Source organism: Ochotona princeps, chromosome 6, assembly GCF_030435755.1.
Source record: "Ochotona princeps isolate mOchPri1 chromosome 6, mOchPri1.hap1, whole genome shotgun sequence".
Taxonomy (NCBI): Eukaryota; Metazoa; Chordata; class Mammalia; order Lagomorpha; family Ochotonidae; genus Ochotona; species Ochotona princeps.
In genome coordinates, this window is record NC_080837.1 from 46,574,098 (window position 1) to 46,590,922 (window position 16,825).

General features: G+C 43.2%; 1 gene segment (V, D, J or C); it reads left to right on the forward strand.

Annotated features, from left to right (window-relative positions):
• Positions 1 to 2,158: 2,158 nt before the first annotated feature.
• Positions 2,159 to 16,825, forward strand: part of LOC101536246 (T-cell receptor alpha chain constant-like) — a 32,390-nt gene continuing 17,723 nt past the window's right edge. The window contains 1 exon segment of the C gene segment in view: positions 2,159 to 2,260. Within this exon segment, the coding sequence occupies positions 2,221 to 2,260 (40 nt within the window).

Below are 16,825 nucleotides of genomic sequence, written 5' to 3' on the forward strand. Positions count from 1 at the left end.
TCTGGTTTATGAAATTCTTCACTGGAATTTCAAATCCTCATTCAAATACAAAATCATCCAAATGCCCATAGCAGGGGAGTGGTGTATACACACAGCTATGTGACTGGGGCTCAGGGCTCTACACATGCAAACCCCAGGAGCAAGGAAGCAGTTCCTGGGATTGCAGGCAACTGTTTTTGTTGCAAGGCCCCCCAGCCCAAGCTGACCCTGGCATGTCTTTCTCCGGAAGTGTCCTGAGCCCCTCCCAAGAGATAGAGACCCCTCTTCCCGGCCCTCCCTGGCCCCTCTCAGTGGGACAGTGCTAACAGAGAATATTGAAGGGCAATCTCTCCCCAGCTCATCCTTCCACTCCTCTGGGAAGTGAAGTTCCGGAGAAATTGGCTCTTGGAGATAGGCATTCAGCAAAACTCTCAGACCTGAAGATGTGAATCCATGAAGTACATGGAGGCAAATTGGGGCAATTTATTTCAAAGTAAGAAAGGTTGAGGGTCAGGTGGGAATTGAATCACATTTCTCATTCTGGGTTAGGAAGCTTTCCATTGAAGCTGGCGGGGCTCTGCTCCCCAGCTCTGCCAGGAATCAACCCACAAGATGAGGCTGGCCCTGCCAGAGGAAGGGAGTCGGGTGAGCGGTAAAAGCTTCCTAATAGGGTTTAGAACAGTGGAAATGAGCTGTCAGGAGCAGTTGCCAGAGCACTTTCTCCAGAGGGTTTTTGAAAGGAGATAGACACCTTCCCTTCAGGGGGCAGGTAAGTGTAGAGCAGCCCTGCCTCAGGGCATGCAGGGGACTTGAAAGAACCTCTGTAAGCCTCACCCCAGCTGCCCCTAGCCCCCCAGGCCCCTGATCCCCAAGTCCCTCTTCATAAACAGACCCACACTCATATATGCCAAGCTGCTGCCTTCGGGAAGCGAGGGATTGCTGGAATCTTTGCTCACTTGCTTCCCAAACTCCTTTTGTTCTCAGGATTTGACGGGATATGTGGGCTGCCTTTTTCACCCTCTCCAAAGCCAAAACACATGGGTTGCCTGAGGTGCTGAGATGCCCTGGTATGTGGGGAGGAAGCTGTGTAGGTTTTTTGCTGAGTGCACAATCACTGTGGGAATATATGGCCAGACTCTGCTCTTCGGTACTGGAACCACAGTGTCTGTGTTGCCCTGTGAGTACAGATGGGGAGGGGAATTAAGTCTGCCCTCAGCATGGGAATGTGCTTGGTGGGGAGTGGGAGGGATGGTGGGAGCCGGACACTGGGGATCTCCTGTGATCTCAGGAGTGGTGATGAAGAGGCAAGGTAGATAAGAAAGAAGGACAGGAAAGTAAAGACACTTGGGGTGGGGGCCGGGTGCATCACACACGGGGGAGATGTGTGGGCACTCCTTCTGGGAAAGCTGAGCTGGCAGGTTTTTGATGCTGAGATAATCATTGTGCAAAAGGACAAGGCTTCTCCTCTATCTTTGGGATGGGGACAAGGCTGCTTGTCAAACCGAGTAAGTGGCATTGAATTCAAATTCCAGGCTAAATGAGAGTATCTCCACAAAGGCACCTGCTGGCTTTTCCACATGGGTGGATCACAGCATTGAAAGCATTGAACAGATCCAGCCTCCGTACCTCTTCACCTTCTCTCCACCACAGCCTCAGCTTTGGGATCTGTCTGCTTTACCAGACTTCCAGTAAGAAAAACCATCTAGTAGCAAAGTTTTCTTCTCGCAGCTATCCCCATTTTATAGATTTTAAAACTGAGGCAAATAGAAATTAATGATAACTATTGTGCCAAGCATATTGTGAGGATCCTGAAATAGCTTTTCCACGGATTTGCAAGCCCAAAACTGCAGGTTATTTCAGTGACAGGGTAATGGTTGTCACCACCTGTGATTGGTGCTCCAGTGGTCTGGGCACTGGGTCTGGTACCAGGCAAATGCTCAGAGGGATGGGCTTCCACCCCTACAGTCTCATCAAGCCTCATGAAACCCTAGCAGCCTAGTGTTCTGCCCTGGCACCCAGCAAGTACATCTCCTGCCTCACCCATTACCCTTTGTATCTAGAAAGGAGAAAAATTAGAAGAGAAGGGAAGGAAAAGCTTATATCTCACATATGCAGTTACCTCATTTTGCAGCAAGATTGTTTCCCCGTGAGCAGTTTGTCTTCATTTAGCAGCTGTCTTCTCGGGGGGAGCCATTTTGTAGAGGTGTTCGTCACAGTGTGACAAAGGATGGCTGGGCGAAAATGCATTTTGGGGCAGGGACCCAAGTGGTGGTCACTCCAGGTAAGCCCAGCTCCCCGGAGTTTGCCCTGCCTTTCATCTTAAACAATGTGTTCCTCCCCCCACCCCGGGGATATCTGCTTGAGACTACGAGAAATACCTTGGAAAAGAAGCCATTTCCCTCCACGGTATTAGCCAGAGCTATTAAGCAAAAAGTAGATCAGTTTGGTGTTCAAGAGAAGCATTTGGGAGATAAATAGAAATTCATATTATTCTCTCTCAGTCCCTTATAAGGAGAAAGAAGGGTTACAATAAGCAGTATAGCACTGATTCATGCTGTGGTGTAGGAGAGATCTGCTATGGATTTGGGGCTAGAGGATTAGAAATGTGTTTGAGAAGATTGGCTGTGTTTTTGACAGTATACGTAGCACAGTGTGAGTTCTAACCAGGGAGGAAAGCTTATCTTCGGACGAGGAACCAAGTTATCTGTGGAGCCCAGTAAGTATAAAATTGTACCCCTGGATTAAGCAATGTCTGTGGATTAAGGGCTGATTCAGACACAATTATAGACTACATAAAGAATGTTTAGAGCAGTAGAATGAGCATCAAATAAGGAGCCAAAAGTCTTCCTGGCTAGCATCTGGCAGGATGGGCTGCATGGGAGTGTCCCCGGAGCTGTCCCTAGAAGATGTGGGATGAAAAGGTGGGGCTGATTCCCTGAGATACTGGCAGTGCAGTCATCAGCAACAAGATTTCAAATTTTTTACAAGCCCTCTAAGGCACTATTTCTTCAGCTATGATTATATCAACTTCTAGAAGGACCCTTGTAAATAATAATCATTGACCAAAATAAATGTGATTAGTCTACCTCGAAGTCTAAAAACTGCTTTTTAAAGATTTACTTAGAGGACTAAGGGACAGACAGTTCCTGTTTCCCAGACTGTAGACCAAAAGTTCATAGAAACAGTCTCACCAAGGAGAGTCTTTACAATCAACATTCCTCCATTTACGAGGAAATGGGACCACAGGGAAGAGAGAGACAGACCATGACCCCACAGCTGAGGTGTGGCTGAACCAGGACTAGACCTTGAGCCCCCAGTTTTTCCAATCTGTCTCTGTTCCCAATTTTAAGAATCCAAATTTCAAGTGAGATTCGGCTGACAAGAAAGAACACACCTGCTGTGTTGCTGGCTCAGTGCTCAGACCTGGCTCCCGCAGGCAGGAGAGGTGGCATTGCCTTGGAGGTGGATCCCATTCTTCCTCACATACCTTGCTCCTTCTCATTCATGATCCCCAGGAGACATTCAAGAGGATTTTTGGCCCATGAGTCAACATGGTACCACTTTAGTCATGGAATAACCCAAAAAAGAAGAGGGAAATTACCAATTTTCTGGGTAATTTGGTCATTACAATTTTTTTAATCAAAATGAAACTAATAGCCAAATCAACTGGATAAAGCCAGCTCCACAACCACATCATTTAGAGTTCATAAAGCCAGGCCTAAGGAGGATTGGAATTTCAGCAGTTCCTTCATTGTGTAACCTAGCAATGCCCTTAATGGAAAAGAAATTAGCAAAAATTTGTTTTGCACTTTGTAAAGTCTTCTGGGATGAAAAGATCCAAATGTTGCTTGATATCTAAATTAGAGTCCTTAGCCTATGTTTACATTGCAAGCATATATCGTTTCTTTTACAATTCTGGGGTAAGAAAGTGGAAAGCAAAGACACACCAAAAGAAAATGAAATGAAAGACAAGAAGGATACTTAAGGATTTGTGTGCAATTTGGTCACTCTAGACTAAACACAGAATGACAATAATACAGGCCTAGTTCATGATGTAAATTCCAACTCTCTGCTATGCTCTGCCCACCTGGCCTCAGGATCTAGTTTTTGTTGTTGGGCATATCACTGTGCTTCATCTGGTGGAGGCTGGCAAGTAATCTTTGGATCTGGAACCCACCTGACTGTTGTACCTGGTAGGCCACCCAAGCTAAATACTATTTGCACTAATGGGTTAACCTAGAAATGTGTTCTGTGCCTGTAGGTAACTTCATGAGCCTGAGCCTTAGGGTGGGGGACAGATTCCAGCAAGGTAGTAGGGTGAAGCAAGAACAGAGCTACTTATTCAAGGCCAAACAGAAGAGCAGGTGCCTTCTGGATAAATCCGAATAAGAGTTCATGAACAGAGCAGAAAAGGCATCCTAACCTAGAGGGGTTGCTGCATAATGGAAGCAGATTCAATACAGTGCCCCTCTGTCTCCTGTGTTGTTTGCACTAGGACCAGACTACATGCTCCAGGATGATTCTACAACAAACTGTTTAAGCCAAGTCTAGTTGGCCAGCCACATTTCTAGCCTATTCTAGCTTATTTCTATGTAAGTCTTTAAAAACAAAAGTATTTGGTTAAGATTATTTGCATGAGGCTCTATTTCCATAGCTCTCTGGTGCCCTTCCAGCAAAGAATTCCCGAAACACAATTACTGATCACTTGTACAAGTGAGAACAAGTGAGAGCCCCCTTGGCCTCCGAAACTGCATAAGTATTAAAATTGCTTAGCTTAGACTGAAGTCACCTCTACTTTATCTCTCATAACGGTACTCATTTGTTGAGCTCTATTTCAATTCAAACTGTGTGGGTGTCTAACTGTTGGCACTTAGGTTTCCTTTCTCTTGAAATTGTCAGCAAAATATTTTGCCCATAAATAATGTTTCATCTAGGCTTGCAAACAATAACCAACACTGCAGCCTTTTTTCCTCTTATTATTATTTTTTTTTTATCCTTGAAGGAACTACAAATAAAAAAAAAAATGCACAGTTTTGCTGTGGGGGCCAGAAGGGGGTAATAGCAATGTGGTTGTTAAAGTACATTTAGTTACATAATGTAGCTCCTTTAATGCAAAGGATGAAGGGATGGTATTAGCTCAGGCACATATAATGCAGCTAGCTTGCTGGCATGGCTCAAGATGCCATTAAGAGAAGCTTGGGTCTAGTCGCCAAGCACAACCAGATCCAGATGGAGGGTCTGGAAGAGAAGTTTCCAGAGAGCCCTGGAACTAAAAGAAGAATAGAGGCTTTCCTCACAGACAAGTCCATCTGAGGGCAATTCTCATTTATAATTAGGGAAAGAAAAAGGTAAAGGGCATTATTTACTTGCAGTGTCCTCATTTCAAATATTGTGTGTTTGTAGTGCAGAGGACACAAAAAAGAACCCAAGCAGAAAACTAAAGAAAAGAAATCGATAAGACCACTGAAGAAAATCAGTTGCCCTTATCTTGCCTGTCTCTCATAATGAATGTGTCTTCCCAGCTCATTCTTCACCATGGTTCTCCAATTTTCCCAGGAATAGCAAAGAATAGGAGAGTTGGGTTGATCTTGGCCTAACTTGGTTACTCATCACTGAATAAAACAGATCCCTTTTAGGAAGTCCCAGGGGACTTTTTGTAATGGCAGTAAGCATGGTGCAGAACTTTAACATTTACTTCGGATCTGGAACCAAACTAATTGTAAAACCAAGTAAGTTATAACTGCCTACAAGAAAAGTTGCTAGTACATTGTGCTAAATTCTTCTTATCAGTCTGTATTTGTTTTGAATTCTTCTGTTTTATGTTTTTGGGTCCTTACCTCATAACAGTCCTTAAACAAAGATATAATATAGTAAAGAAATCTTATGATTCTATAAATATTCTGAAGCTGTCAACTATGCTCTCAAGATATTCCTCTAAAGAGAAAATTCCCAAATCTTAACCATTACTACTTTGACTAGATAACAGAGTATTTGGTTTCTGCAAGTCTAAGATTTTAGAAAGGAGCCATGTTAAATGAAAATTTTGTGTATTTTTGCATTAAGTCAAGCGTTGTTTTGGGGGGTTTTTTGTTTGTTTGTTTGTTGTTTTTTAGTTTATTTGAAAGGCAGAGCAACATGAAGAGGGACAAATATATCTACCATCTGCTGCTTCACTCTTCATATACCCAGAACAGTCAGAGGCTGAATCAGGCCAAAGCAAAGTGCATAGAACTCCAGGTTTCCCGATAGTAGTAAGAATCCAAGTACTTGCATCATCATCTGCTCTTTCATGGATCACATTAGCAGAAAACTGGATTGGAACTAGAGGCCCTAGGATTTGAACCACTCTGATAAGATATGCAAATATTCCAAGTGGTATCTAAACAGCTGTGTCTGCTGCCTACCTCCCCAACCCCCACCTCCCCAACCCCCATTACCCACTTGGTTCGTTTTCTAACCAGGGTCTTGACAAGGTTTGTGTAGGATGCTCTAGCACTGTGGTTATAATAACTACCAGCTCAGTTTCGGAGCAGGAACCACAGTAACTGTAAGAGCAAGTAAGTAAAAAGCAAAAGTCCAAAATGATTTGGAGCAAAAGAATAGGTACCCTTATGAGCAATGAACAGTACCTGAAGTCAACAAAATTTTCCAGTTTGCCTTAGAACAGTAGCCTTGCTACCTCACTTGTCTCTCTCACTGCCTCTCCTGCTCCTAAATGGCTGTTCCCCTCAGGCATGGCTTCACAGAGACATCTACTGAGGGCATTATCTACTGAGATAATTGGAGTGGGCATTTAGCAAAGCAGTTAAGATGCCCACATCCATATCAGAGGGCCTCAGTATGCTATCCACCTCCAATTGTGACTATTCAAGTAAACTGGGTTCCTGCCATACACATGGGAGACCTGGATTGAGTTCCCAGCCCCAGGAAGGGGGTTGGAGGAATACTTAGCCCCAGGAAGGTGGGTAGAAGTGAGGGGTACTTAACTATCTCCAGTTATCTAAGGTCTCTTTTTAAAAGTGAGGATGGGATGTTCCTGGGCCATATTAAGACAGTTAATTCTTTTCAAATATTTGTAGAACTGCTATGTAGATGAGGATAGGAGTTAGCACAAAAGGCAAAATCAAAATGCACAGATGAAAGAAGATGTGTCCCAGACCCCCTAGAAGACCCCATGGAACAAGTGGGTTCAAAAACCTGCAGAAACGCTGTTTTGTGAAGTGTGGGGCTCTTATTCCTTGGGGATCTGCATACTTGATCCCTAAAGTTGACCCGAATATTGTGGAAGGGATTTCTGTGCCATTTGAGGAACTGGGCTGAATCACCCCTGGGCTCCCTTTCAACTCTAAGTGCTAACATCCATGACTGAAGCCTGGAGGATGAACAGGTGAGCTCAGAGCTGTTTCTTCATCTTATTTTGATAGCCAAAAAAATAGGTCATCAGATTATTCATGAGCTCAAGACCACAGGAGATTTTTTTGCACCTAGGAGATGGTAGGTTTTGATTTCCCATTGCAATCAATGGAAAAAATAACAGGAGTTATCAGTAAAGAAAAAAAGAAGAAGAGCTAAAGGAAATGCCTGGGAGAGACACAGAATGAATGGAGGGAGAGGGGGATGTGATGATTTGGCAGAGGGGCAGATCTGGCCCATCAAAATTTTCACCAGTGCAGCTTTGAAAAGGGATCCAAACATAATGTCGAGCCAAGTTAAGTGAGCAGTCTTTTATACTGGGAAATAGGGTCAGGGAGTGAGAGTCCTTCCAATTTAAACGCTCTCAAAGGATGTGTAATTGCTTTCTGATGGGAGAGGACGCTGAAGGTAGAAAGACTATTGTTACCGCAGATTATCTGTCCCCTGAGATACAGCCTCTGAGGACCCACTGTCCAGCCTGAGCTGCTACTGCACAAGCAAAAATCCTGCCGCCACTTCAAGACGGTGGAGGTGAATCTCAACCCTATACTCTGAAGAGATGGAGGGAAGGAGGTGGGAAGTGCCACAGCCAGGTTCATGTAAAGGGGCCCAGCACTGTGTCGACAGAGGCACCAGTCTGGGGAGGCTGTACTTTGGAAAAGGAACTCAGCTAACTGTCTGGCCTGGTGAGTTGGAAAAATTAATGTGAAGAAATTGAAAAGGGAGATGAAGGGATTCCTTTAACTCTGAAATGTGGAGAATATGTGTAATACTGTCCTGTAGGAGCCCTTGTTCCTAAAGAGATGGAGATGGCAGAGCAGAGGAAAGGCAAAGATTCAGATAGTCCAGTGTCCCTTTTAGGAATCCTAGAATCTGTGAGGAGATTTTGCCAAAGGCTCAAGACATGATAATCCCACTAGAATGTGTAAGAGATTCCATAGCACCTATGCAGGTCCTTAGGCAACACTTGGGGCAGGCTGCGGCACTTCGCCCAGGTCAGGCAAGCCAAAGTGGAGAGCAGGTTTACAAGATTTACTTTTCCTGGGGACTGTGATTATTGGCCATCTCCATGCCAGAGGCTCCAGTGACCACTCCACATCTTTCTTATTGACAATGACCTCTTTATCATACTCTATAAACTTTCCCCCTGAGAAGCCTGCTTACCCCTTCAGTAGCTAACTTTACCAATGTCAGACTCTAAAGTAGTTGAGGGAAGTCTCAATCTGAAACTTGGACCAAACAAAATAAAAGGGGTCCACAGTGCACAGCTGTTAGAAAAGCTCAGAGTGCCCAGGTGGACTCAGGACTAAACAGATGGGTCCTATCTCAAGGTCACTCCCTGGACACTTAGTTGAATGGAGACACCCAGTTATTAAGCAATATGTGAATATGAGTGTGTTCATTCAACATTTCCATTCTCATTGTATGAGTGACTTGGCCCTAATAGCTCCCAGAGCTTATAATGCTTTCTATTTTCAGGTTCTTTTTGTGGGGCAGAAACAAACAGGCTCCTGATAAAGGTTATAGGTAGGAGGCTATTGCGCTTATTCATGATGCCAGGTCCTAACAGCCAGTGCAGAAAACTTAACAATATGTATCTGTGTGTGAACAACCAGGCTCTGTAAATTGCACACAGTGCTAGGTCATAGGATAACGCTGAATATCACAGCCCCTCCACTTTCCCAAGGCCTCAGAAAATGTCCTTTCTCAAGTATCTACTGTGTGTGACTCCCCTGGTCCCTGTGGTTTTTGCTGGGCCTCAAATCACAGTGTGGCCTCGGGTGCAGGAGGCAAGCTCATTTTTGGAAAAGGAACCACGGTACAAGTTAAGCCGAGTGAGTATGAGGGCTTGAATCACAATTTTGTTTCCAATACTGAAACAGGAGCCTTGTCATCAATTTTCAATGAAGTGGGCTATGCCAGCACAGATTAATCTGTCTCAAGTTTGCCCTCAAAAATGTTTAGTATTACACATACACAGAAGCACAGATGTGTGTACAAATTCCATTCGGATAAAGCATATTGTTTTCTGGATGGTCTCTAGGAATTGTTTTCTTGAGAGAAGGAAAACAGTTAAAACTACTTTGCTTATTTTTTCACATCCCTTATCTGATTGTCCCAAGATGTGAAGGAGAAGGGTGAAGGTCTGTATTCAGAGCAATTAAATGATTTGAACATGCACAATAACAAAGCAAGGATCACGTTTTCTAAGGTTCAATATGTTGCTGCCTCTATGAGGCTGCAGCCCCTAGAACCATCATTCTGATTTATCTCTTGCCCTCATTTTTCCCAATTAATGTAACAGAAATATTGGTAACTCTTATCTCCCAGCTCACAGAAAGTGCAGATTCAAAAGACCTTGCTCTAAAAAGGAATGGAGCTGGAGAGGGTTGGTGTCTTTTGGGTGGAGAGAGTAGGTTTTTGTTGGTGATATTGTCTGTTTCATCAGGGGAGGAGGAAAACAAAAGGGAGAAAGACTGGTATGATCAATGTATGGACATGTTTAAAATAAATCCTTTAGGCATTCAACAAGGAGCCAAAAGACTGTGTGGACCCCCACTCAGCTACTCACAAAGTGTCCCAGAAAAGTTTCCTTGAGCTTGCTAAACCTCAGTTTCTCTATAACATGGGGATTAGTATCCCAGCTCTTCCTACCTTGAGAAATTGTGAGACTCGTATGAGGTACTATGATAAATCTCTTAAAAGTACGGATAGTCAGATAATTCTTAAAGTTAGATTATATGTAAAATTCCAACTTGTGGTAAACTCAAAGCGGAACAAATTTGGGAGACGTTAGCTGTGGCAGGGAAACAGTTGGGTCTGGACACAAGATGGGCCTCTGTGAGAACAAACTATGTGGGGATTGGTAACCAAGACCATCCTGGAGACCTTTAAAAAAAACTTAAGATGATTTGATGTGGCTGCTGGTTCCCAGTGAGTGTACGAAATAAAGGTGTATCTGTAGCATACCAAAATGCATGCTTCACATTAGGCTCCCACCAAGCAGGAGACACCTGTGCTGGTAGTGAGGCACGATCTGGTTTTTGTGATGGCAGAGATCACTGTGGGGTTTTCAGGTGCCCAGAATCTGATTTTTGGAAGAGGAACCATCTTGAAGGTCGCTCTTAGTGAGTATCTCCATGAATTGTGAATTGCCTTTGTTCTGGAGACAGATAAACTGTTTTGGAAATATAAGCAGATTGTCAAATGTCCTCAATTTATCCAGATTTCGCAGGGAACAGAGTGCTTTCCATATCTTTCCTGTCCTAACCTGGAACACTCATGCTTACAGCTAAATTTTCATTGCTTGAAAGCTGCATTGGGAAGCAAAATGGAAACCGACTCCTTAGCTCTGTGGCCAGCTCTGTCACAGCCAGCTACTTTGAGAGGCAAACTCCTTTCTCTTGGCACCCTCCCACAACCCAGATGCCTTCAGTGACCAGTGATGCAGCTTCCAGATGATATCCCAAGGTCACTTGGGAAAAACCTATTATTTTCTATGCGGGATTTTACATGGTGGAATTTACCTCTGAAAAGGCACACTCTAGGTGTCCATTCTTATTACATCATGTGATTTGGAGACAAGCTTTGGTCTCTCTCCCTCTTTTTGTTTACCTGTAAATGGGAAGATCATTAGCTCCTACATGCCTAGGCTTCATTTCAGACATCACCTCCTCCCAGAGTCCTTACTGGTCCAGTCAGTGCCAAGAAGCCACCAAATTCAGCTGCCACCTGTTTGTTCTCTATCCTGTTACCCAGCCTGATTCAAATGTACACACTCGCATCTCTTAACCTCATAATGTCCATATATTCATTTACTGTTTGTAAGTGTCATAAGAACAGGGACAGTGTTGGGTGGCTGTTTCCCCAGTGCCCATTATGTGAGCTTGCACAGCAAAGGTGTTCAGCAAATCCTTGCCAAGTCAATCAAGGACAGAGGGTAGCTGCCCCTCCTTCTCATGCAATTATAGTTTGGTTCCTGCAGACTCAAGCTGGAAGCCACCAAGACCCTGGCCAACAGTAAAGACTGACCCTGGCCAGTGGCGAAGTTTCCTTTGTTTGTAGTTGGATCCTTGCACAACGTGGGCTTGGATCAGCAAGCATGTAAGGTATTTGCAAGGCCTCATCTCACTGTGCCTACCAGGGAGGAAATGCACTGATCTTTGGGAAGGGAACCACCATATCCGTGAGCTCCAGTAAGTATCTAGTCATTAATGACCATCCTGTTTGTATTTAGGCTGTAGCTCTACCCTGCACAGGTGACTAACTGTCTCCCTGTTCTTTAAATCAAGAGTATTGAAGTTTAAAAGGAAAACCATGGATATAAAATGAAAAAAAATTGAATGGTCTTCTCTTAATACTCCATTTATCCATGTCCTGCTCCATGCTCATAACATCTTTTAGAATAAATTTAAGTGATAAAAAGAAAAATTACCTATAGGAATATGAAGAGTTCACAAACTGCTGGTAGATATGAGTGTGTACAGGTTTTGATGCATGGAATGAAAATGGGAATGCACGTTGATATCGTTTGACTACTGAAATAAGATTGCTTGATGAAACCGTGCAAATCTTTTTGAAAGGAATAAGTTTCAGGGTTGCCTGGGGAATACTACCTGGCCTCTTCTCGAGCTTTCTGCTCTATCTGTTGTACCATACAATTGTACCCCAAAAGGAGACTTTTGCAGGCTTAATGCCAAGGCTTAGTCTTGATTCCAGCAATCAAAAAGGGGGGAATCCCAGCTGGAGCTCCCAGGAGGGAGGATAAAGGCATACTAATCACATTAATCTATTATCAACGTAGCTCAGGCGTTTTTGTCAGGCAGCACAGTGCTGTGATTTATAACACATTCATCTCAGAGAGTGGGACAAGATTATCAGTAAAACCTACTAAGTAGGAAATATGTCACCGAAGTAGGAGGCTTTAATGTGGCTACTGAGGCCCACTGAACTTACTGCAGAATTTGTAAGACCCAAGTGTCAAGAAACTAATGGCTTTTGCAGATTTAAGTGCATCCTGATGTAGAAAGAAATACTCAAATAATGGTACAGAGAATAAAGAAGCTAGCTGTGGAGGGGGGAAAAAACGTACATAAATGAACCCAAAATAACAGATGGAAGCAGCCCAGAGAGTTGATCCTAAAGCAAAAAGCAGAAAATCTGGCAAAACTCTTTTGGTTCTTGTACATCTGGTTTGATTAGTGCGTCTCAGCCCAAGTTTCTTTATCTTTCATGTGACAACATTTACTGTCAGTTCATGCCATATGTCAAAGATAAAACAGGTTAGAATATCTACAAGTATGCTTCAAATTCTTAAGTTCTCATGTGAAATATTACTACTAGTTTATAGAACCAAAAGGGGGAAAGGGAACAATTGGAATGATTGTGTAATTCATTCAACATAAAGGCACCTTGTAGGGTCTTAGTCAAAGGACTGTTTTTGTGTGAATCTGCAGCCATAGCACTGACAGAAAGCACCTTGTCTTCCACTGAAGGATAGTGACTTGAATGCTACCCAGATAGAAATGGCACAGCAAGAGCAGCCATTTTGTAAAGGTCTGAATTGCAGTGCGAATTATGGGAATAACCAGAAACTTACCTTTGGGACAGGAACAAAGCTCCAAGTCATCCCAAGTGAGTTCAGTTTCCTACCTATTTCTTCTTCCTTGCATAATCAACTCTTGGATTCTAACATTTGGAACACATAATGGAATGTAATAGACCTTCTGTTTTCTGGTCATTTTCAGGATACTTAAAGGAATTGGATAAGGTCCTTCATTCATCTCTTAACATTTTAATAATATTGTACCATTCCAACTTGTGTTCTTTCTCAGGAGGAAAGAGAGCTAAAATACTGTTCCATAAGGCTCATGGAGCACTGTAGATTTGCAAAGGACAGAAACTAAAGAGAGGACAAGTGTTGCGGTTTGCTTGTTTTTAGTAAATTTGAAGTACAGTGTGTGCGCTTTAACCAGAGGGATGCTTGGCTTTGGGGACAGAACAGAACTGAGTGAATAGTAAGATTCAGAGTTCACAAAAAGAGTTGCCATGGGGGGAGCTGGGAGCTGCCACTCGTAGTGATCCACATGCTATGCCATGATGTTTCCAATTGACAGAAGCTAAAATTAGGACAAACACTATGATAGGAACCTCAAAACTGATAAATATCATGGAAATGAAGGGAGAGCTAGATAGTGCCTTAGATAGAGTTGAAAATCATGATAGTGATAGACCCAGAGATATGGATACACTTAATTTTAATGTTGCACAAATTTAAGTCAAATGCCCTGTGTGTTAGGTAGAATGTAAAAAGAAAATTAAAGTATAGATTGCTTTGCAAGTGAAAGGGTTGTAGCTCTAGGTCTCAAGCATGAGAAGGATGTGTGGGTTTATGGCTGTTTTTGTCTTACTAAGAAACACTGTGGTACGACTACAAATGGACCTTTGGGAGTGGAACCAAACTGCTGGTCAGACCTGGTGAGTGGGATATCAGGAGAATGACAGAGAGAATGAGAGTGAAATGTTCTCATGTCTCAGGAAATGATCACACTGTGAGGATGAGCTGGAATTTCCTAGCATCTCTGTTACAAGAGTTCTAATACCTGATTCTAGCAAAACTATTCCCAGTAGAGCCACAATCCCACCATAGAAGGAATAAACCTGAGGATTCTTCTCTCATAGATTTATCTGTTAAAATGCCTTGTAGATCCAGGATATCTGTGTCTTTGTCAGAAGTGCTGGCCTAACTTGTGTAGTCTCAGATCACCTGCTCCTCATTTGTAAGACAGGGATCGTAATATCTAAGCTCACAACCCAATTATAGTCCAAAGAAGAAGATGTAATGTATATGGATTCTGGTCCACATTGTACATAATAGGGTCTCCATAAATGTTGTTTTCTTTCCCTCTGCCCAAGTAGATCATAGGTTGAAAAGCCCAGTGCTGCAACCATTTTTGTATAGAGGTTAGCTACAGTGTGGATTCAGGATACAACAAAGTCACCTTTGGAAAGGGGACTGTGCTGCTGGTCTCTCCAGGTAAATTCTAACCTCCTTTGTCTTCCATTTATCCGGCTTAAGGTTTCTACTGTACTTACTGTGTCTTTAACTTTTAACTCATAGAAATGAGTTGCATCATTTTTATTGGTTGACATTCTAAGAATTTAAGGCTGAACATTCATGGGCTCCTTGTTTAAAAGTGAAAATAGTTAACAGAAGAGTTGGCTCTAACTATGGAACTGATTCACTGGGTGGAAATGGAATGGAAACTCAACACTGGACAATTAGAAACCATGTCATACCTTCAGAAATAGCCTAACTTCCTGTCTGAAGCCTAGATTATGGTCTCTCCCCCCGGCATCCTCCGCATGCCTCTTACCCTCTGTATCCCAAAGTTAGCTGTGGAATCTTAGGCAGTCCCTGACACATGCCACTACATAGTTCATTTATTACTGAGAACATCCTCCTATTGAAGCCAAAGATGCTTTCGATCACATGCTCTTGTCTGTCACACCAAGTATCTAATATTGTCCTTCTAACAAAGTAAGTGCTCCATAAATGCTTGTTTAATTGAAATTAAATGCTCAAAGAAATCACATTTCCGGGCCTAAGGAAAGAAGAAAATGAAGCAAAGCATGCAGTTGATTTAAGCTTATGGGAGAGAGAGGGAAATCCAGAATGAGAATCAAACAGCTCCACGGGCTAGTCTTTGCCACCAAGTGGTAAACATGACCTAGCAGGTCTCTGGCCTCCAATCCTCAATTTTCTCATCTATTAATAGAGAAATGAGTCTATGTGGCCCCTCTGGCACTTAGCAACAGCAGTCTGTGTATTTATCACATTCGTGGTAGAAAAAGAGTTTGGGTTTGTGTGTGTGTGTGTATGTGTGTGTGTGTGTGTGTGTGTGTGTGTGTGTGTGTGTGTTATAAATATTAGCCAAATATTAAATCCAGAGTTCTTTCTCACTCATTAGAGTCAAAGGCTGTATTAAGTCAATGGTGTTTTCTTACTCAGTGGAGTGGGGAGGGGCTGGCAGAAGGCCATTTACTGTGAGGCATCAAACACTGTGGGAACCATGGGAGGAACAAACAAGCTCACCTTTGGATCAGGGACCCTGCTTAAAGTAGAACCGAGTAAGTGTAAGATTCTATAAAAACTAATAAATGTGTCCAGGTGACAGTGACCAGGGAAAAGACAATGTTGTTTGTGCCACTGTATCTGATTTTAACTAATTTAACCTAGTGCTAAAGTTTTAAGCATTATGACCTCCAGATAAATTAGTGGAACTTCTCAGAGTCTATCTGATTCTGTTTTCTTTGGGTAGAATCTACCAAACCTTTAACACTTTTCCCAAGATGAGAGACTGACAGACATTCTGCCCAATGTTTCCATTTTGACGCTGGAGCTGGAGATAAATGGAGCCAGATTGAGGGGGAGAGATAGAAGAGCAGAAAATTGCAGGATCATGATGTAATAGGCCCTTTCCACTTCCACAGTCACCGAGTGCAAGGACCAGTCAGGGGAGGATCCGCAAGGCCATTTTATAAATGTCCAAAATAAGCCAAGCCCAATTCACTCCAGAGATTAAGTGTCTCTTTTCACCAAACAGTGTCCCAGAAGGGTCAGTGATATGCAGAGGAAGCAGCTAAGGGCTTTTGGTTTCCATCCAGGGGACTAGCTGTGATCTGAGCCCCCAGTGCCTGTGCAATATTGAATGAGCCACTGCCTTGCTTTACACCTCAAACTCCTCCAGGAGCTGAGGAGGCCAAAATGCTCAGAATCTGCAATTCTGAGATCTCATTCTATACCAGTCTAGCATCTGTATGAATACTTTTCATAAATAAATTCTCTGATCCTAAGGCTTTGATCACTCATCTAACTTTGACACTGAGGGACTAGCCCCCTTCTAAGCACCCATGGTTGTTTGGGTATGATGCTAGATGAATGACATAGAATACTGTTTAACCAAAAAAACCATAAGGGGGGCTAGAGGTGGTACCCTTGTTTTATAGAAAACTAAGGCTCAGAAAAGTAATAGTGCAAAATCCCAAAGCTAATGTGCAGAAGCACCTAAACTGATACCTGGATTGATGTCCTGGATACTTGAGAACTGCTCTTTCCACTACCCGATGTCACAGATCCTGTGCAAAGATTTTCTTAGAGGTGAAGGACAATGCCAGTAGCAGTGACTAGGGATGCACATGGGGCTTGCCGTTTCTATCCTCAGATATTGCCATGGGTGATAGATGGAGCCTCGGCAAACCTTGATGTGAATGCCTAAAATGTCTAAAGAATTCCCTTCCTTTTTCAATGACTAAGCAAAAACCACAGGGTTGCTGGGAGCATTTGCCCCAGTGGGGAGAGGAGGGAGAGGAGCTGGCAGCAGCCACGGTCCTGCTGTCTGCCCCCTTTCCCTCACTGTTTGGCCCCTACCAA